Raw genomic sequence first — 22,185 nt, forward strand, 5'->3', positions numbered from 1 at the left:
AAGCCAAGGGAGCACAAGTAATGCACTATATACACTATAAATATAAAAAGTACTTAATAGTAATATACGTATTGTATTGTGTAACAAGTCTGCTAAATGAACAGAAACCATCACTATTATAACAGTTAGAAAAGGTATAGAGCTCCTCAAGATAGACAACTGAAAAAATGTCAGATTGGGGTGCCTAAAGCCCACTGGTAAAATTCATCACAGCTACTTGCTAATATTACCTGACACTCATGCTCAAATTCCTAAAATGTCACCAACCTACTTTTTTTTTCAGCAGTAACCTTTGTAGCCTTTGTAGCGTAGCCTTTGTCTCTGACTGTTACTGTCCTGGTATAAATGGCCTACAGTTAGTAGTCTGCTACCGGGCTCTTGCCTTGAACTAAGGCCCTCTTATCTGTGAGCTGGGCATAGGTGCCCACTGCCCATACAACAGTGGGGAGATGCTGCAAGATGATTAGTGACTGGGCCCCTGCAGTGTGATTGAGAAGATGGGGCCCAGGGAGGAAGGACACAATTGGCACGACTCTGCCCTCTGTCACCTCAGCTGCCCAGAGTGTCTACAGTATATAAAATAAACTGGATAGTCTCTTAAATAATCCACCCAGTATATTATAATAATGCATAACCTGACTAAGATGATGTATGAGACCATCTGTATCCCTCCTTAAGGGCCCCACCTGACTCAGGGATCCACCAGGAGAATGACCTGTTCAACTGTGAGCCTGAACTGAAGCTACATAAATGCATGCAGATTGAACAGCGACTGGAGACCTACTGTGCATGAGTCGAAATTTCACATTTGGTGGCATATACATCACCTGGTATGGGAAACAAGTGGCGGGCAGTGGACAAGATGTTAACTGCTTAAAGACACTGACAAAAGTTAAGAGGCAAAGTACATTTCCAGAAAGCTGGAACATATGTCCATATGTCTTTAAATAGGACCTTTCATGTCCTCGGGTACATGCAGTTTGATACACCAGTAGAAAGCCGACAGTGCGCTGAATTCAGCGCACTGTCAGCTTTTCCGTTATATGCCCTGGAGCAAGAGATATCGGTGCAGTTACCAATATCTCTTCACTGTCAGAATGGCTTTTGCTGACAGTCTACCAGAGCAGTGAGGAACGCCCCTCCTGACAGTATTTGCCCATACACTAGTACTGGGGGGGCGTTCTTCACAGCTCAGCGTCATCACTGGGCTGTAAAGAATGCCCCCTCTGACAGTACAGAGCTATGGACGAGTGCTGTCAGGAGGGGTCTTCCTCACAGCCCGGCTAGACTGTCAGAAACGCACTTTTGACTGTGAACAGATATCGGTTACAGCACTGATATCTCTTGTCCCAAGGGCACATAACGGGAAAGCTGACAGTGTGTTGAATTCAGTGCACTGTTGGCTTTCTAGCGGTATATAAAACTGTGTGTACCCGAGGACATGAAAGGTCCTCTTTAACTTGAGGTCATGGACCACGGTAAGTTGACAGCGAGAGAGGAGTAAAAGAACCACCTCCACATTCAGCACTGTGTTTAGGAGTTGGATGGACTTTTATCCAACAATCTTTTGCATTTACAGCACAACCAGAAATCGTTGTGTCCCTAGAGCTTGGATTGGAACCTTTACCCCTGGCAAGGGTTCTAGATCAGTCACCAGTCAGGCTGGAGAACCAGAAATGTCCTATTTTTTAATGGATGTTATCATGTCAGTTAAAACCCCCCAGAAATGTGTATGTAGCCATTGACTTCCAATGTTCTAAAAATGACATGTAAAAATGTCCAGTCCACATCCATGTGTTTTCACTGTGATGGGCATGGGGCTTTAGTGGTGGTGCTCGTGAATTGGCCTCTATCTTGACTCTCCTCTTTGTGCTTGTTTTATAGACAGACAGACTTAAAGTCGGGCCTCTTTAGCCTGCTATAAGTGGCTCCAATGACAGAAAAGTATAAGGCTGCGTAGTCCATATATTTCCACTACATAATGAAAGCTTATGCAATCGTCTAGCATTTTAGCATATTTTGTTCATCAATTATTCATGGTTTGTCCACATTTTCCAAGATCTTTGCTTGTACTAATTAAATCTTCCTGCTTACTTCCAAATGATGAAAAGATGTCCTGGTTCTTAAGAGATCAACGGGGCCAGTTTTAGATAAACTATAGCCCTGGGCAAAATTAAAAGCAGGGCAACAAATACTGATATACCAACAACGCCATCATATTTCCATTGGAAACCCCTTTATTAACGCCCACTTTCTGCCCCCAAAACAGTAACAACCACCCCCCTTATGCCCACACACAAATCAGTTAACCACCTTTGTACTGCCTAGTAGATTTTTGCACCCCCTCATCAGTTATTATAGTGCCTCCTTATAAATAATAGTCCCCTGCTTATAAACAGTGCCCCATATCAGTAATAACCACCCTCCTAAATAATATTGCTCCCTTATTAATAATAGCCCTCTCATAAATAATAGTTCCCCTTATAATAGTCCACATTATCAGTATTAGCCCCCTTTTAGATAATAGCCCCTTTAACAATACCCTCCTAATAAAGTTTCCCTCTTATAAATAAAAGCGACCACATTATAAAAGCCATATATATATATATATATATATATATATATATATATATATATATATATATATATATGGTCTCCGTGGCACCGTTCCTTAGAAATACCGGAATAAGTGATCCACAGCAATGAGGGCGGCCTCAGCGCTCAAACAGCGATGGGGGCGTCCCCACTGCTGCCCGAGAGCTCACTCCAGCGACGCCTCCATCTTCAGCTGCAACCCTGCCTTTTCTGTCTTCCGTCTCAGTCCAACCTCAGACCGGCGGCCATTTTTGGGAGGCCGCTCTTGCTCTTGTAGTTCAATACAGAAGCGTAATGTGCAGGCGTCGGAGGTTGGACCGAGACGGAAGACAGAAGAGGCGGAGTTGCAGCTGAAGAAGGAGGTGTCGCTGGAGTGAGCTCTCGGGCAGCAGTGGGGACGCCCCCATCGCCGTTTGAGCGCTGGGGCCCGCACTCATTTGCATACCGGTTAAAACCGGTATTTCTAAGGAACAGCGCAGCAGAGACCATGTCTAAAGGTAAGAGACGAATAGCTTTTCTTAAGGCTATTCCAACGTGGTAAATAGAAAAAATGTTGGTTTAGTGGTAGAATCCCTTTAAACATAATTAATTTAACAGTCTCTCCCTTATGATAATCCACCTTACATATTATACACTGAATAGAATAGAAAAACAACATTTATTCATATTCAATAGTTGGTACAGACTCTACAAGCGGCAATTACAGCCTCAACCCTCCGGGGCATGCTTTCCACAAGTCCTTGTATGACAGCTAGCTATGTCCCTTAAGGATCGATCATTTCTGTGGTACCCAACAATTACCCCTTTCTCGAAATTGGACAACTCTGCACTTTGTGCCATCTTGCATGCAACTAATGCCAATGATGTTTCCTACACGATATTTAATGGCAGAAGTCATGAAGTACATCACAACTGCAGATTTCTTCATTTGCATTTGCATGGGTGTCCAAATACTTATTGGTAGACAGTGTATTTCTATAAGTTTTCTATGGCAGAGCAGGAACTCTTCAGCTCCCTGCTGTGTCGGTGTGCACAGCACACCAGAGTACGCTGATACAGTAGTGAAGCTCCTGGAATTCAAGCCATCAGGCTAAAATCCTTATTCCCCGCATCCCAGGGTCTCTTTGGGGACAGGGGCCCTGGTCAATTGTGTATTGCACAGACTGGTGTATTCAATGCCAGTCTTCATGTTTCATGCATTGGCAGAGATTGCACCTCATTTATGAGGATGAACACGCATCTTCAAAAATCAAGCACACACTCCACCAGGCCATGTTCCTGCACAATGAAATTATGCCAGCTATGAACTGGTGTATATGATAATAAGTCTAGTTTGCCACCCATGCCACGTCACAGCCAATGAAAGTGGTGCAGGCAGTGAAAAAGAGAAAAAAAAATGGCACCCAATTTGCACAATAAATGTGCTACTTTTTTATACTGTGTATGCCAGATAACTGGAATACAAGCATAATAAATCTTCTTCATTGTGTCTTATAACAATTTGTGCACTTGTGTGAGTATCACAAAATGAGTGCTGAGTTCATAGTCTAGAACAGTGATGGCGAACCTATGGCACACGTGCCAGAGAGGGCACGCAGAGTCACCTCTGCCGGCATGCTTGCGGTCGCCCTGATCGCTCACTAACGGGGAATCAGGTACAGTATAGGAGTAAGACTGTCTACAGCAGCTCACAGCACATCATAGGGTAAGATCATCTACAGAAGCTCATGGTCATCTCACTGCACAGTATAGGAGGAAGGCTGTCTACAGCAGCTCACAACCAGATGGCAGCACAGTGTAAGAGGAATACAGAGGGGAGATCACCTGTAGAGGCTTACAGTATAGTGTAGGAAAATGAACATCTACAGCAGCTCACAAGGGGGAGGTGGAGTATGAGATACATTTAATAGCTGCCTCTGAAAGAAGGGAGGGGGAGAGCTGAGCTAAAGCCTTGAGAAATCAGAACAGCCAGAGAAGATGTTGCAAACCAGCTAAGAGAGTTGCTTAAAGGCTGAGGGTCCTTTCACACCGGTGCTCGTTGTCCACTTTGTGCAATCTGGCCGGATTCTGTCTTCCACCCCAGCTAAACTGGACAGGGGACCGAAACCCGTCGATCAGTTTTCAAACCCATTCCCTTGAATGGGTTTGCAAAAGTGACCGCTCGTCTGCATCTTCTGCCTGTCCACGGGGAAAACGTTTTTTATAGCCGGACACAAAGTCCTGCATGTCCAACTTTGTGTCTGGCTAAAAAGACCAGTTTCCCCGCGGAAAGACAAAAGACGCACACGGGCGGTCACCTTTGCAAACCCATTCAAGTGAATGGGTTGGAAAACTGACCGCCGGGTTTCCGTCCCCTGTCCAGTTTCACCGAGGCAGAAGACAGAAACCTGGTGGAATGCACAAACTGGACAACGAGCACAAGTGTGAAAGGACCCTAAGGTTCCAAAAAAAAACATATGAATTGACAAATGACCCAAGTGCAGTTTTTTTCTAAATCCACCCCATTCTAAACTTTTTCCAGCTTTCCAGTACGTCATACAGAATATTAAATGGTACCGTTATGAAAGACAATGTATCCCACAAAAAATGAGCCATCTTTTTGTGAATGGAAAAATCAAAAGTTTTGGCTTTTGGAACCTAGAAAGTGAAAAACAAAAATTAAAAGCAAAAAATGGCTTTGGTGGGAAGGTGTTAAAGCTTCTTATTCACCGACTACAATCAGAGTTAAAAGCAGACATCGCACACTGACAAGGGACATGGCCATGTGCATGTAGCCTTAGTCTATGGGACCTAGTACTCTTAGGAGATACTCCTTGGTTGTTAGCTAGCTGGTTCCTAGAATCAATGCAATTTATTGAAAATAATACTACGAAATATCAATCTCCGACCAACCAAGATTGACAGACAAGGAGCTGCAAGTTTTACTCCATAAGTTTAGAGAACTTGGCAGATGCCTTGCTCTGGATTAAGACAAACTGGCAAAAAAGAAACCATTTTTGTTATGTTAAAATACAACTTTCTGGCGAATGTCACGTTCTGGATTAGAAGAGATTGGCAGATAAGAAGCTGTAACTAGTTTTTGTTATTGTAAGGGACATAGTCTTGGCCAGTATCAAGTTCTGGATTAACATAGATTGGCAGATGAAGTGCAGCGAGCGTGTCACTTTTATTATATAGGATGTGGTTTTGGCAGAAGCCGGGTTCTGGATTAGAAGTTATTGCCAGCTAAATAGCAGTGGCCTCAACTTGTCATTTCACTCCGAGGTTACAGATTTTTAAGATGATGTGCAGGTAGTAATGGAGTTTTATAGTATACATCCACAGTTTAACACTATGTTACATCCCGGTCAAAGATTCTGTTCGGACTATTTACACAATATATCTGTATGCTCCTTTTTCTGATACAGAGCTCCAAATCCTCTGAATAGTCATACAGTGAAATGGTCATATTATATCTGCCAACCACACCACCAGGGGGACTAATGAGCCTACTGTGTTATTCAGTATACCGTAAACTCCTAAACTCCCCCTAGTGGTGACTACAAGCAGATGGAATTTTATAATTCAATCTTATTACAATACAGAGACTTTGGATCTTTGTATTAGGAAAACAGAGCTCATATTACCATAATGATACATACAATAAATCACACAATATAGATAAATATATATACAAGGGTGGACATTCAGTCTTATATACTTTTTTCTTCATTGTGAAAATGTTTTTTAAATCTTCAATATTATACACTATAACTGTCATTGGTTGCATTGCAATTATTGTACAAATAGATTGCAGCATAAGATGTCATAACACTGCAATGTCACCTAATCATTGTCACGTCCTCTATAATGTAACAGATTCCGCCAGGGAGATTTGTCAATAGTCGCAAAATATATGGTTGCCAGGGGACAGCAAGTAATTGCTCATTTGCCACCATTATAGTCCAACAATATCCACCTATATAGTTGATTACTGTTGTGGGATATAAGGAGTCTACTGGAGGTGAGTTGTTTTTTTGTTTTTTTTATGACAAACAAATATTTCCAAGGTTCAGCCAGCAGCTTCATTAGGACTGAACACGTTAAAAACCAAAACTGCTATTATTATACACTGGGGTCTCTTCAAACCCTTTAGCAGAGGCTCAGGGGAGGTGAGTTCACATAACAAAGACCTCGCCTAGGCTCCAGCACTGCTCCCCCTCTTCCAGCCTCCTGAACGACATCATGGCCACTGAGGTGTATGTTTGTGCCTCAGCAGTCATGCTTGCATCAATGTGCCGAAGAGGATGGAACCACATTGGAGCCCTGGGGAGGTAACACTTTTTATTATGTTTATTTACCTTGCCTGGACCCCTGCTTATTATACTCTGGGGTCTGAATAGATCCTAGAGCATAATAGTAATTTATTGGTGATGAAAGGAGGACTTCAGGGAACAACCTGTTTGTAATGAGAATCAATTTCACTATATATATATATATATATATATATATATATATATATATTTGTTTTTGTTTTTTTTTGTTTTATAAGCATAGGGACATTATACTGTATGGGGTCAATTATAAATAATACTGTGTGGAGAGAAAGCTTAGTTTGAGAAAAGCATATCTAATGAAAAGAAACTATGAAAATAAGGCTTTAACAATGTTTTTCTTATTAAATTATTATAAATATAAATAAATGTTATATATATATATATTTGTCAAAAAAAATATTTAAAGTGATCACTACATGGCGTGAAAAAAAATGGCATCATTGTTTGTTTTAATTATGCATTTATAATCTGGGGGCTAATATTGTTCTATGGGGCCTAGATATATGCAACTCTGCCATTTTATGAATACCACGCCCCTTAAAAGGCCACTCCCACTTTGGCCACGATTTGCCATTCACAATCACCCTGTGAAGGGCTCTACCAGGTTGGTGTCTGTGATGGTACCAATAATCTGCCATTGCCCTGGATTTGTTTTTCGAGAGAGAGAGTTGGCAAGTGTGGTTAAATTAATGTCATTATATAGTCCTAGCCTAGAGGGCTGAACCAACATCGGAGCCCTGTTACATGAGTAAATAACTGAGGCTTGGTTCACAACTACGCACAGGTTTCCATTGGGGGGGAATGTGCTTGGGAAACCTAGTCTGCATAAAAAAAACCTTAGCAAACCTGCTGACCCCATAGACTATAATGGGAGTCCACTTGGTTTCTGTTCTGTTTCTGCCAGAAAGGGGTGAAAAACGTGCAGAGGCAAGAGCGGCTTGCAACTCTTTTCTCTCCGCATGAAAAATGTGGAATGGGGAATGAAATCCCTATACGGAGAATGGGCGCAGATGTGACCCGAGCCTTACACAGCTCTATATATAAGCAACTAAAGCTCCTGTACACCAATGATTTATAACGTGGCGCTCCGGCTGGGAAACTTCAACTCTTAGCATGCCCAGAGTAGGAGTTGTACTCCAGCTGGAGAAGAGCAGGTTGATGTGCACTGCTATCACAAATATGTATTGGGGATTTGCCATAAGCATACAAAAACTTAATGTGGTTTTGTGCAATATCCGGACATGGTTGCCACATGGCCAGCAGTAATACAGCTTGATGGAACAGATACTGTCAGCATCTGGAGAAAAGCAATGGCTTCCCATTTCTTATCATCGGTTGGATCAGTCTGGCATATTATAGAGTTTATTATGTAGGTGTTCAGATTTACTACATTGCTCAAAGTACTTAGGAAATAGCATGACACATATACTGAGCTTTGCTGCCACCTTGTGGGTTCTGTTTGAACAATCCAAAATAATATGAAATAGTGTAGTTATAATTTAGTCCAGAGGAAGACGAAAAACCTACAATACATCATGGTCCATTTACCTTGAAGGAAGAATTTCTTCTCCTCTCGTAGCGCTTAGAACCAATGTCTTAGTAAGTACTGAACAAAAGATTTAGGCAGGTATGGAAAAGTGCTGTATATTAAAAACGCTTTCAGAAACTGAAATTGTCCATTAACAAAATGTGAATGAACAAAAATCATCAATATATCCCTTCCTTCAATTCTTCTAGATACACTTGCAGAGAGTTTTTGAAGGAATTCAGCAGGGAGGTTGTTCCAGATATCTTGAGAACTAAGCACAGATCCTTCAGTCTATTCAAGTAACCCAAGACAGACTGGATGATGTTGAGATCAGGGCTGTGTGGGGCCATATCATCACTTCTATGACACCTCCAAAGGTCAGGCACACTGAATATTCATGTGATTTAGATTTATATTTTGTTCATTCACTTTGCATCTTGTTACTTGGTAAAAATAAAGTATTATCACACTGTTAGCAGCACTTTTTTCATGCCTAAAACTTCTGCACGATACTGTATGTGAAATAACTCTCTCGAAGGAATAAGCTGTCTCTTTAGCGGCACCTATAAGTGATTACCCTGTAAACTGATGTCCAACCTATTAAAGACCCTTGAAACATGGCATGGGTGGGATATCTGCCATACCATTGACACCCTGGTCATGTATATATTCATATTCAGATTTGTTGGAGAATTTTTGTGGTTAAAAATCTGTTCCATACATCTAAATGGATATTGCAAAAATCCAAGCATGTGTGTCAGAAACAACCCCCTTTCATATATATAGTGTTGTAGAATTTACAGCAACCAATACGCTATGTAATAATTCACTCTTAAGTCCCATATAGACTTTCTGCTTCAATTATATCTAAAGGGAAACCGCCAACATTTCCGTAGGTATAATTGACATGCTGTGATTTCCAAAAACACAACGGTATTGGAAATCGATGCATTTTTTGCTGTGCATACTTTTTGCAGGGTGTGGATTTGCTAGAATCCTATCCACTTTACAGGGACTGTAAAAGTCTGCGTTTTTGTTACGGCATTTACACCAAGTTGTTTCTCACAAAAAACATTTATGGCATATCCACAGTCAGTCTGCCGTCTCTGAGTAACACTGTTTCCATAACTTCCTTAGGCTAAGGCCCCACGGATCGGAAAAGTGCTGCAGGAAACTACCGCGGTTGGCAACGCATCACGGTTCTTCCCGCAGCGCTTTGAACAGAAAGTTCACGGAGGTTTCCCCCGTGGACTTTCTCATCCCATTATATCTATGGGAAAGCCGCCGACATTTTCGTAGTTATAATTAACATGCTGCGATTTCCAAAATTGCGCCAGTTTTGGAAATCGCAGCGTGTTCATGCTGCGGATTTTAAAGTGGGCATGGGGTTCGCATGAATCCCATCTACTTTGCTGTTACTGTGTAACATGTAACACAGCGATTTTTCCAGCGGAATCGCTGCGTTTCCGGCCCTTGGGGCCCCGGTTTTAGAATTGAATAGGTGTTAGGCTGCATTCACACGGAGTAAACGCTGGCGTTTTTTGTGTGTTTTTTGCACATAGCGCCGCGTTTACGCCGCGTAGCGTCGCGTTAACGCCGCGTATACGCCGCGTTAACGCCGCGCTATTTAGCGGTGGCGTTGCCCGGCGTTAACGCGGCGTATACGCGGCGTTAACGCGGCGCTACGCAGCGTAAACGCGGCGCTATGTGCGAAAAACACACAAAAAACGCCAGCGTTTACTCCGTGTGAATGCAGCCTTACTGAAACAGCAAAGAACTGTGAGCTACACTCTTTCCATAACTCCATTCTCTTCTAAGGACACAGGATAGCTCAGAGCGGCAACTGCATCTATCAAACATTTATGGGAAATGCTAAGGACCTAGGGGAGGTGGGTAATATCCCAGATATTCAGATGTTATGTTTAACCACTTCAGTACCGGCCAATTTGTGGTCCAGGACCAGACACGTTTTCGGGTTTTTTGTATGTGCAGTTTTGAGGACTGTAACATTTTTATCATTTGGGTTATTCAACAAATTTCGGCGTCTTTTTTCAATGACACAAAGGACTTTATTTTTATATTGTCTATTGGGGTTGGAGATAGAACCTGTAATAAGGACGTGTTTTTTGATGTATTATTTTATTTCTTTTTTTATTTATTTTATTAAAAATGTTTGTTTTTGCTTTTTTACTTTTCTATTCATTTTGTTTATTTATTTTTTTACATTGTGTCCCAATATGACCATAATAGACCTTTGGGAACATTAATCACTGTTTTTTTTTGTTAGGGAGGCCGATTTCCACTGTAAGGGGGAGTTCACACAGAGTAACATGCCGCGTGATGTGGCACGTAAACGCCATGTGAGATTTTGCAGGCTGTATAGGCTCCCATTGCAGCAAAATCACAGCCGCAAAATAACGCTGCGTTTACGATCCACGCTCCCATTGAAATCAATGGGAGCATATACAGCCCGCAAAATCTCACACGGCGTATACGTGCCACATCATGCGGCACGTTACTCCATGTGAACTCCCCCTAACTGGGCCTGGAACATTTAGCCCCAGTTGCAGGAGGAATACAGCCTCCTGCAAGTTACTATAGAGTTGATATGGGTCCTGTAGGACCCAGCAGTTCTTTCAGCTTCTGATACCGGTGGATCACGTGAACGCCGGGTCAGAGAGGAGCCACATTATGACAGTGTCCATAGCTGTGTATACAGCATTCACTGAGCACTGTGTACACAGTGATTGGGAAGGCAGGGAAGAAAATAAACCTTCCCTACCTTTTCTCTAGGACCTCCGGCTGAAGTTACAATTGACTCTCTATTTCAGTAGCTGCCCAAAATTGTACCAGCAGTGGCTTAACTACCGTGGTAGCAGCTGCCACAGGGCCTGGGACATTAGGGGCCCGGCGACAGCCGCTACTGCTGCGTTTTTGTTTTGTTTTTTAATAGGCCGTTACCCGCTGTAGTTACTCCAGCCGGTAACGGGCTCTATATACTTACCGATCCTGGCAGGGGCCGGGATCGTTAAGTTACGGCGCGGACCCCACAAGCACTATTATACTCAGGGGTCTTTTCAGACCCCGAGTATACCCAACGGAGGCCCGGGAGAGGTAAGATAACATAAAAAGCTGTGTTACTTACCTCTCCAGGCTCCAGGGAAGGCTTCGGCCTACTTGCGTGACGTCATATGACCCGCGACGCAAGGCCCCAGTCACATGACGTCCCGGAAGATGGCCAACAGCGACGGAGAATACAGGGGAGTCGGGAGATAGGTAAGTAATAGTAGTTTGTTATGTTTACATCCCTCTGGGTCTCCGATTACTATAAAAAGTCTGAAAAGACCCCAGATTATAATAATTGTTCATGTGTGTCTACAATGGGACATAATATTGTGTAATGGGGCCACTATGGGGAATAATACAGTGTACTGGGGCTACTATGGGGACATAATAATGTGTGAAGGGGCCAATATGGGGTATTATAGTGTGCGCAGAAATGCGTGTGTGGGGGGGCAGTAGGGGTCAGTTGGTCGAGGTCTTCAGCATCGGTCAGGGGGGGGGCCATGTCAAAGGTTCGCCACAGGGCCCTGCCATTCCTAGTTACACCACTACATACCAGTATGTCCTTGCAGAACTAGACCTGCTAGACGTAGATACTCTATGGACAGTTTGGAAGTTGACTTCAATGGGAGGCTTTTTTTCCACATGAATTCTGACGTGGATTCTGCATCAAAACCAGCGCCAAAAAACTTAGTGTGAATGGACCCTTAGGGTGCATTCACACGGAGTAAAATGGACTGTAATTTGGAGTGTAATTTTTACACGTGTAAAAAATGTACACGTGTATTTTGGAGCGTTTTTTTTTACATGTGGCGTTTACGGAACGTTTTTTGGAGCGTTTACGCGTGTAGAAAAACACTCCGTAAACACCAACACTCCAAATTACACTCCATTTTACTCAGTGTGAATGCCGTACACGCCGGCACTTCCCATTCACTTCAATGGGACTGCTCGCAGTGAAAGAAGCAGCCCATTCATTTCTATGGGGAGTGCTCGTATGCCGGCTCCCATAAAAATGAATGGAACTGCTTTATACGCCGCTGATTCTGAACGTGTTTTACGTTCAGAATAAGCTTCAGTATACGTAGTGTGAATGCACCCTTAGAGTAATTTAGAAACTCACAGCTCTGTAAATCACTATGCAACTGCCACACAGACCATGGTTCTTAACCATTTCCAGACCCTTATAATGCTGTGAGATGAATTCAGAGCTATGGAGAATCTGGGAAATGCAGCCGTCACACAAACAACATTTCTCACACTGAACGCAGTCATCAGAATGGACTTTTGTGTTATTTGTCTATAGCAGCCAGTCTGCGCTATGTACACCATACTGCAGCTGTACACCAATAGCAGTCACATCATGCTTCATTCTGTGTTATTATTTGGATTTTCCATGATATGTATGTCACACTGAACCACTACAAGAAAATCCACTTTTACTGGCAAATCCATAGAAATATAAAAGCACTGAAAGAAGTAATATTACCATCTAATACTTGTGTGGCACCAGCTTTACTGCACCCACCACTGGGACCATAGGGGCATTTACTTGGATTTCTAAAAGTTACATTATGAGGAACATAAGTGATTTTAGGTCGCAAAAGTTTGTGCAACAAAATGCTGTGTATGAAGGCATTCTAAGGCTAAAGGCCCCACGTTGCGGAAACGCAGCTTTTTTTTGGAGCCACTCTTGGTTTTGGCTAAAAAAAAAACGCAACAAAGTCAGATGTTTCGCAGACAGTTCGGAGGCTATTGTCTGTCTTTGGGAGGGATCCAAGGTAATGGGAAGTAAGATCTCCTGAGGTCCTAATACAATGTCACAATAACAAGTTATATTATGGTTTCTGACTGGATTGAGGACTGTCCTATTCCAAGGTGGTTTGGTCTATGATTGTTCTGTAACATGGTGATTCCTTTAGGATGGCCTTTAGGTTTCTCCACGTTATCTTGACATCACACAGCTCATCTTTGATTGACATTACAGTAGAAGTTATCTCCTCATTACATCTTCCTTTATCATTTTTAACAGCTTCTCCAAGGCTTCATGAACACCTTCTCCAGTAACAGCAGAGCAGCCACAGATGTCCCATTTCTTTGCAGGAATCTTGTCAAGATTAAGATGATGCATAAATTCGGCAGGACTACAAGCCTCATCTAGATCCTGCTTGTTGGCCAATACAATGAATGGCAAGTCCTGTGTGTCCATATCTGTTGCCATGTACAGATCATCTCTGGCATCAGTAAATAGCTCAGCATCCTTACTGTCCACCACAAACAAATAGCCTTGACAGACTTCCAGAAAATGTCTTTTTAAGGGTCCTCCCTTTGCTCCAAAACTAACGTCCCATATGGTAAGTGATATGTCTTCAGAGATGTCTAAGGTCTCCACTATGTAACAAGGCGTTGGCACAGGTTTTATAGTTTCATTCAGCTTCAGTCTATACAGTATTGTGGTTTTGCCACTTCCATGTGGTCCAATAATTGCAATAGATGTTTTCCAGGGGGGTTTCTTTCCACACAGACCCTGTACCCTGCTTACCAGGGTGCCCATGTTCTCTACTGCAGCCACAATGTGACCAGAGAGGATTCACTTCACTACTCAGTCCATAGAGGGAGGAGGTGCAGTATAGTAAACATGTCAGATCCTGACACGGAGATCACGTGACTCTCCTCCTACTTCCCCGACTTCCTTCCAGTCATCAGTGTACTATGCATTTCTCTCCATGCTGGACTCTGCTATGTCACGTACAAACGTCAACAACTAAAAGCTTTATTTATGCAGATGAATGCAAAAACATTGAAATTTGATTGTCAGATTGCAAGAGGAAAGGCTATGCCTAAGAGAGAGAGAGAGAGAGAGAGATTAACTCTTTGACAGCTACATAAGCAGATCCATAAATACATTGCTATATTCTTTAATAGAACTATGGCACTGGAAACTTGATGTATTGCCGCAGCAGAGGGGCCCCATAGATCCTGAGGCCATGACTGTCAGGGTGACTTGCTGATAATTTACAGGTTTTTCTGTAGCTGCTCCTTCCGACAGTGTTATTTATTACTCAGAAGTCATCCCATTATTGACATCATTTTCTCTGGGGGCCTCACCTGTTTCCCTTACAGGATCTTATACAAAATGGCCCCCAGCAGGAAATTCCTTTATATTGTATCTAATCAACTTCTGAATATAGATTACAATGAAGTGACATAGATAGATAGATAGATAGATAGATAGATAGATAGATAGATAGATAGATAGATAGATAGATAGACGACCATAATTGACCCCCATCACTTTGGTCATTTGTGTACAAGGTAGGTAAAAAATGTTCAATAACGCTGGGTTCACACCAGCGCCCGATCTCCGTTTTCAGGTTTCTGAAACCTGGCAGACCGTGCCCGGAAGTGAGCGCCAGTGAGCATTCTGTGCTCTCCGTGGCGAAAGTTTTTTTTTTTTTTTTTTTTACCGGACACAAAATCCTGCATGTGCGACTTTGTGTCCAGTTAAAAAAAAAAAAAAACGGTTTCGCCGCGGAGAGCACAAAACGGTCACAGGTGATCACGGCCGGACACTTTCCAAACTCATTGAAATGAATGGGTTTGAAAAATGACTGCAGGTTTCCGACTCCTGCACAGTTTCAGGCAGGATACAGAAACCTGCAAAACGGAGACCGGGGTGCAGATGTGAACGAACCCTAAATGACATGTATAAGCCCAATCCTATTATATTGAAAGCGGCCTGTGACTTTGCAGTCTAGATCACTCTCAGTTCACTATTGGTATAAAGACCATATCTGAAGGCTGGATTCATACATTTTTTTTTTACAGTTTTTGAAGCCAAAACTGGGTGTGAAAGAAAAAGAAACAGCGTTTTCGCTGTAGATTGTTTCTGCAATGTGTGGATGGGAAGAGTCAGAATCTCATCCACTTTGCAGATAATGTACAATTCAGTGTTTTCGCCACATGGGACCTCAGTCTAAAGGAGCTCCACCTTTTAAAAACTGAAGACCTATCATTATAGGGGTTACATAGTTTCTAATACTAAAACCAGCTTACCCTGCTTACCCGCCATGTGAGTTGAAGCAGCAGGTTTTGCTATTGCAGCACTACCCCATAGACTTCCACAGGACTTTAGTAATGCCAATGGAGAACAGGGGCTATACCTTCACTTGTTTTTTACTCCACTCCTGGTTTTAGCTTCAAAAACTGCATCTGAAAAACCTCCACATGAAATGCACCTGAATTAAGTCCCATGCAATTAAACCCAGGGACAGGGGCAACTAGGGCATGTGCTCCAGGGGCTGGTTACCAAAAAGCCACTTTAATGTATCTAGATACAGAGTAAGGGCAGTGACCTGTACCTTGGCAAAATACACGTAAGAAGACATCTGCAGTTGTAAAAATGAACCTACAACAAAAAGACAAAAATAATGCCTTGGCATAGAGTTTGTGGTAAAGTGGTGGACGGGGCGTATATCTCACCTGGGTTCCTCAGCCGGGCGAGATAATGGAAATCCAGAATACTTGTTTTAACAGAACATAGCTTGCTAAGGTGCTTTGTTTAAATGATATGGGTCGGATTTTCTGGACTGGAGGACAGCCCTGGTCCACTACGGGTTTTTCTCTTAGTCCCAGGTGCTCACAGGTGAGGCTTCCTCATGGTCATTACTGGGGAAGGAAGCCTGGCAAATGGAATGCTGATAGTGTTACAGCCAGTGTGAGAGAAAGCACTCCGGGGACAGTCTGTACAGTATGACTTGCCCTAGGCTAGAGAGGTATGCTGGAGTACAGATAGAGACGGACAGGCTTAGGTTTTGTTTCTTTTGTACTGTGTTTTGTGCCAAAGTCTCTAAATAAAACACCCCTGGATTTGAAATCTACTGATGGTGTGAACATTGCCAACCCCTACGGTGTGAGCTGGACCCCTTTACAAGTTATACTTATTGGGACTCTGCATCTTCGGAAAGCCATGGCAATAGCTATAGAAAGTGCAGAGGTAATAGTCACACATAAACGTATATATCACGTATATAACTATAAGGTCATTTGTGGACTGGGGAGGTATAATTCCCAACTTGCAAAGACCAGAAAGAGGGACAGAATGCGAGCATTGTGAAAATTTAGCTACACCCACTTCTACTTTCACTCCACCCATCCCCATCCATTTCTTTTTGTGTCCCCACACAGTACTATCTCCCTACAGTCATCCTAACCTGATATGCCCAGTCCCTCTGCTGGTGTACCTACAGTTTAATGTTCCCCTCCATCTGCCCCCATAGTTTAATACCCCCCCCCCCCAGCTATCACCACAGTATAAAGGTATAAAGTCTCCCTCCAGTTGCCACATGTTTCATGTCTCCCTCCATTTGCCCACACAGTTCAATGTCCTCCTCCATATGCTCCAGCTTAATGTTTTTCTCCAGCTGCCACCATTTTCATGTCCCCACCTACATCTGCTCACAGTTTCATGTCACCCACCATCTACCCCTACAGTTTAAAGGGGCTCTATCATTGGGAAAAGTCATTTTTAACTAATCATATCCTTGTATAGCCTTTAGAAAGGTTATTCCACACCGACCTTTAGTATGTAAATTGCCTCAGCAGTTTTTGAATAAGTCTGTTTTTATTCATATGCTAATTTAGACTGGTGCACGATGCATCATGGACCCCCTTTGCTATTGTTTCCTATGGGTGTATACAGCACAGGCTGCTGCTTCTGCTGATGACTCAGCTTCCTGTTTGCACATGCACATAGGAGATAATAGCAGAGCCGAGTGCTGCTGGGAACTTCCTGTGCTGGCTGGAAGCTCATTAGCCTATGGATAAAAACGGACTTATTCAGAAACCACTGAGGCAATTTACATTCTAAAGGCTATGCAAGGATGTGATTAGTTAAAAATGACTTTTTCCAATGATAGAGACCCTTTAAAGTCTCCCTCCATCTGTTCCCAGTTTAATGTAATTCTCCAGATGCCCCCACAGTTTACAGTACCCCTGAAGCTGCCTAAACAATATTAAGTCCCTTTCTTGATACCACCTAAACATAAATAAATAAAACTCTCTTCGCTTCACTGTCTGAAGTCATCACATGGCGCCTACAGCTCTCGGTGCTGGAGCACACAGAGGCAGGGTGGTGAAGCAGGAGCAGACAGATATTTGCTTCACCATTGTATTTGATTCATGTGTGTCCAGCTGAAGCCAGGACAAACCTCCCTCCGACCAGGACAGTGGGTCAGGACCTGGGATCCAGGACTGTCCCGCTAAATCCAGGACAGTTGGGATGTATGATCTCAGGTGACCGCAGAGTCCCATCAGTGGCTTAAGTGGAACTCCGGAAGAGACCCAGGAAAAGCCAATGGAGCAGAAGAACCAGGATGTGCTGGGAGGACACCAGGGCATCCGGGACAGGTGAGTATACAATTTTTTTTTCACTGCCCCGAGCTGATTTAAAAGTTATAAGGATTGTCCAGTTTCCCTGCACAACCCATTTAAGCCCTTACATGGCTCTGTGAATAGAAAATTGGCTTTTGGAAGGCAGGGAGAGTAATGAGCGAAAATTGAGAAATGGCTGCTGTGGGAAAGCCAGGTAGGCCATCAATTTTAGATCAGCAAGGTTCTGACTATCAAGACTCCCACTGATCAACTGTTTCCCAGAATTTGCATTTCCCAGCATTTATATTTGTGCTGTGCTTCTCACTCACTGTATTCTTGGTAATGGCAGCTGTGAGTACTATAGCTGTATCCCTTTCAAGTCTATGATACACCGCAGCAGTAACTATTTAATATATAGGCATGTCTGTATATTAGTATGCCTGTTGTTCATGCATGTTTGTATACAGTGGCGTAACTACCACCATAGCAGCAGAGGCAGCTGCCACAGGGCCCGGGACATAAGGGGCCCGGCGACAGCTACCTCTGCTACCCCCACTCTTATCACAGACAAACTGTTTTAACTGTGCTAAGAGCGGGGGAAAGCTGAAAGAACCTTGTGTGACGTCATCTGTCACATGACTGGGTGGGCGTGTCTATAGCCCGTACAGTCCTGGAAAGAGAAGGAGAGGTGTGCTGCAAGGTAATGAAGGGGAGGGGGAAGGGAGATGCAGGATGGAGAGTGTCTGTCTGTGTGTAAGTGTGTGTGAGTGTGTATGTGTGTGAGTGTGTATGTATGTATGTGTGATGAGGAGCAACAGTAACCTAGGGGCAGAGATGGAGGGGAGGACATGAAAATGTGGGTAGAGATGAGGGGTGCATGAAACTGGGGGCAGATGGAGGGAGGGTATGAAATGTCATGTGACATCAGTGTGTTATTAAAGATGGCCAACACAACCAAAGACTGCCGCGGAGCCGGAGACAGGTAACTTTTTTTTTTTATGTCTGTATCTCCCCTCGGTCTCTGATTATTATACTCTGGGATCTGAAAATACCCCTGAGTATAATAATTGTTCGTGGGTGTTCATTATGGGGCATAATCCCGTGTGCAGAGGCCACAATGGGACATAATACTGTGTGCAGAGGCCACAATGGGGTATAATACTGTGTGCAGGAGCCACTATGGGACATAATAGAGCGCGCAGGAATGCGGCGTGGGGGGGGGGGGTCGGTCAAGGTCTTCGGTGTCGGTCAGGAAGGGGGGGGCCCCCATGTCAAAAGTTCGCCACGGGGCCCCGCCATTCCTAGTTACGCCACTGTTTGTATACATATGAATGTGTAGTCATGTGTCATGTTTGTACATATACGTATAGAAAGTGACAATACAGAAAAAAAGAGCTAATAGGATGCTGTATTCAAAATTTTACTATAGGACCCCCTGATTTTACTATAGGACCTTTCACCTCCTGGAGCACATCTGGTGTAATACACCGCTAGAAAGCCGACAGTGCGCTGAATTCACTGTCAGAAGGGCGTTTCAGACAATCTGTCAGGAATGCCCCTCCTCACAGTAGCGTCTGTTGCACTGTACTGTGAGGGGGGGCGTTACTTACCGCCCAGCGATGACGCGACGGTAAGTAACGCCCCCTCTCACAGTACAGTGCAACAGACGCTACTGTGAGGAGGGGCATTCCTGACAGACTGTCTGAAATGCCCTTCTGACATTGAAGAGCTACTGTACCGGCACCAATAGCTTTTCACCAGGGGCACAGAACGTGAAAGCTTATTCAGCACACTGTCTGCTGTCTAGCGGTGTATTACACCACATGTGCCCTAGGAGGTGAAAGGTCCTCTTTAAGTAGTATTCCCAATACTATAGTGGTTAGATGCTAAAGGGCGGGTTTACACATTCAGGTTTTCAGATGTAGTTTCTGAAGCTAAAACCAAGTAAAGGGAGTGAAAGTATAAAGGACGGGTGCTTCCTCTCTTTTCACATTCACTCCTGGTTTTGACTTCAAAAACTGCATCTGAAAACCTGAATGTGTACACACGCCCTAATTGGTTTAATCCCACGCAATTAAACTCAGAGGTGTAGCTGAGGGGCAAGCAGGGCATGTGCCCTTGGTGTTAGTTGTCAGAGAGCGCCCGCAAAGAACCTTTATGTATTTAGATACAGAGTAAGGGCAGTGAACTGTACGTGTGCCCCTGATACAGGAATGCCCAGCTACAGCTCTGTTAAACCAATTACTAAGTACTACTCAGGTCTGGCTGAGGTGTGGGCCATCATCCGGTATTCTGATACCCTGCACATAGAACTACATAGATTTATCTCACTGCACACTGGACCAATAATCCAACAAGTAATGAGTAATAACGTTTAAGGGTCCGTTCACATGGAGTAAAGTGGTGCTGATTCTGGCATGATAACTCGCGTAAAAATCAGCGCTGATAAAAAGATTCCCATTGACTTCAATGGGTTCCATTTTCTGCGCGGAACACATTGAAATCAATGGGAGGCTTTTTATCAGCGCTGATTCTTACGCAAGTTATCGTGTCAGAATCAGCGCCACTTTACTCCGTGTGAACGGACCCGAAGAAGCCACATGTGCCATTTTTTAAACAAAGTTCCAAAAGAAACATAAAACAATGCTTTTATACTCATTTATATTTATCTGCACTCTGCCTTTTCGGAAAGCCAAGACTATAGCTAGAAGGAGTGCAAAAAAAATGCAAAAATAGATTTTTATATTTACTATACAAATGTCATGTATGTTCTCATTTTTGGCAAGTATTATTGATGCAGGTAAAGTAACAATATATACAGGGTAACTGCTCTGTATTTACTGATTGCAATAAAGTTGGGGAAATACAAACTCAGATTCTTCAAAAGGTCACTTCCCTTGCCGAGCTCTGAAGTCATTGTCAGAATAGGCTGCAGTGAAATCTTCCAACGCAGCACAGAATGACAGAGCAAGCAGGAAATACTAGATACAAACTGCTGTGGTTGCTAAGAACACAGATAGGTCTGACATGTGAAAGGATTGTGTATAAATACAGGTGAACTGCAAGAAGAATGCACAACAGCAAACTGCTTTGTGTTCTGCCCAAGAAGAAAACATTCTTAAGGTATGGGTCTTCTCCTGAGCAGCCTCCAGCAAACCCTTATGAAGTTCACTGGATACCAAGCTCGGATCCTGTTGCTTGGTCTGGATGCTGCTGGAAAGACAACTATCCTGTACAAGCTAAAGCTGAATGAGACCGTCACTACAATCCCCACCATTGGATTCAACGTAGAGACTGTGGAACCCATCCGTAATGTCACCTTCACCGTGTGGGATGTAGGAGGTCAGGACAGGATCAGAGTCCTATGGAAACATTACTATCTAAACACAGATGGACTCATATTTGTGGTAGATAGTGCGGACCCTGAGAGATTCCTGGAGGCCAGCTCCGAGCTCAGCGCCATCCTGGAGAGTGATGAAATGAGAGGGGTCCCCTTTGTTGTGTTGGCCAATAAGCAAGATCTACCAGGTTCCAGACAACCGGGAGAACTGTCCGAAGAGCTGGGGCTGAGGAAGATGAGAGGACACCAGTGGCATGTCCAGGGATGTTGTGCCACCACTGGTGATGGGCTTGCTGAGGGGCTGGAGAAGCTCACTGACTTGGTGAAACAATTTAAGAAGGGCAAGCCATTTTAACAGGAGAACATCTCAGATATGTCTTATACCTTTTAATATAATTTAAAGCAAAAATTTAAGAATTGGGCTTTCAGCAAAGCACTGGTGGAGGGGATAATACAATATCCTATGTATCACACAATATCATTTTCTGCCATACTGGTTTGCTTTTCTCATTATTAACCTTTAATTCTATATATGAATTGCACTAAATAAATGAATTATCTTTGATATATGGATATTGCTGTTGTAGTTTTTTTCTAAAGAACACATGATATTATAAATAATAATATTACTATTAATATAGTGCACACAGATGTTGTAGCAGTGAAGGCCATGCTCAAAAGTTCTTACAGTCTACGAAGTAGAAGGGGGTAAGAAGAATAAACGTGCTGGTTTAGTACAATGGTCCGGCCATCTTAATAAATAAGGTAGTACACATGAAGATGTAAGAGACAGTCACCAGCAGGTATCTATATATGTACAAATACTAAGAGTAAGGAGTGCAGGGTAACTGTTGGATACAAGAGTCAAGTTCTAAGGAATAATGGAGAAAGGAGGAGGTAACCAGAAAAACACTAGCTTAAGATAAATAATGTAGAAGATGTGTTTTAGGAGGGCATCTTAGAAACAGGGA

At 43.2% G+C, this 22,185-nt stretch overlaps 2 protein-coding genes across 2 annotated transcripts; one reads left to right on the forward strand and one right to left on the reverse strand.

Moving 5' to 3' along the window:
- Nucleotides 1-13,495: 13,495 nt before the first annotated feature.
- On the reverse strand, nt 13,496-14,056 carry LOC142210051 (uncharacterized). Its single transcript, XM_075279081.1, has one exon. The coding sequence runs from the start codon at nt 14,054-14,056 to the stop codon at nt 13,496-13,498; it is 561 nt and encodes a 186-aa protein (XP_075135182.1).
- A 6,937-nt stretch (nt 14,057-20,993) lies between these two features.
- Nucleotides 20,994-21,653, forward strand: LOC142209660 (uncharacterized). The gene has a single exon (XM_075278686.1). It carries the CDS (start codon nt 21,000-21,002, stop codon nt 21,567-21,569), a length of 570 nt encoding a protein of 189 aa, XP_075134787.1. The 5' UTR covers nt 20,994-20,999; the 3' UTR covers nt 21,570-21,653.
- Nucleotides 21,654-22,185: the final 532 nt, after the last annotated feature.

This window comes from Leptodactylus fuscus, chromosome 6 (genome assembly GCF_031893055.1).
Source record: "Leptodactylus fuscus isolate aLepFus1 chromosome 6, aLepFus1.hap2, whole genome shotgun sequence".
Classification (NCBI taxonomy): domain Eukaryota; kingdom Metazoa; phylum Chordata; class Amphibia; order Anura; family Leptodactylidae; genus Leptodactylus; species Leptodactylus fuscus.

Excerpts from the sequence above, each read along its gene's own strand:
- LOC142210051 (XM_075279081.1), bottom strand. The coding sequence starts at position 14,056 with ATGGGCACCCTGGTAAGCAGGGTACAGGGTCTGTGTGGAAAGAAACCC.
- LOC142209660 (XM_075278686.1), top strand. The coding sequence starts at position 21,000 with ATGGGTCTTCTCCTGAGCAGCCTCCAGCAAACCCTTATGAAGTTCACT.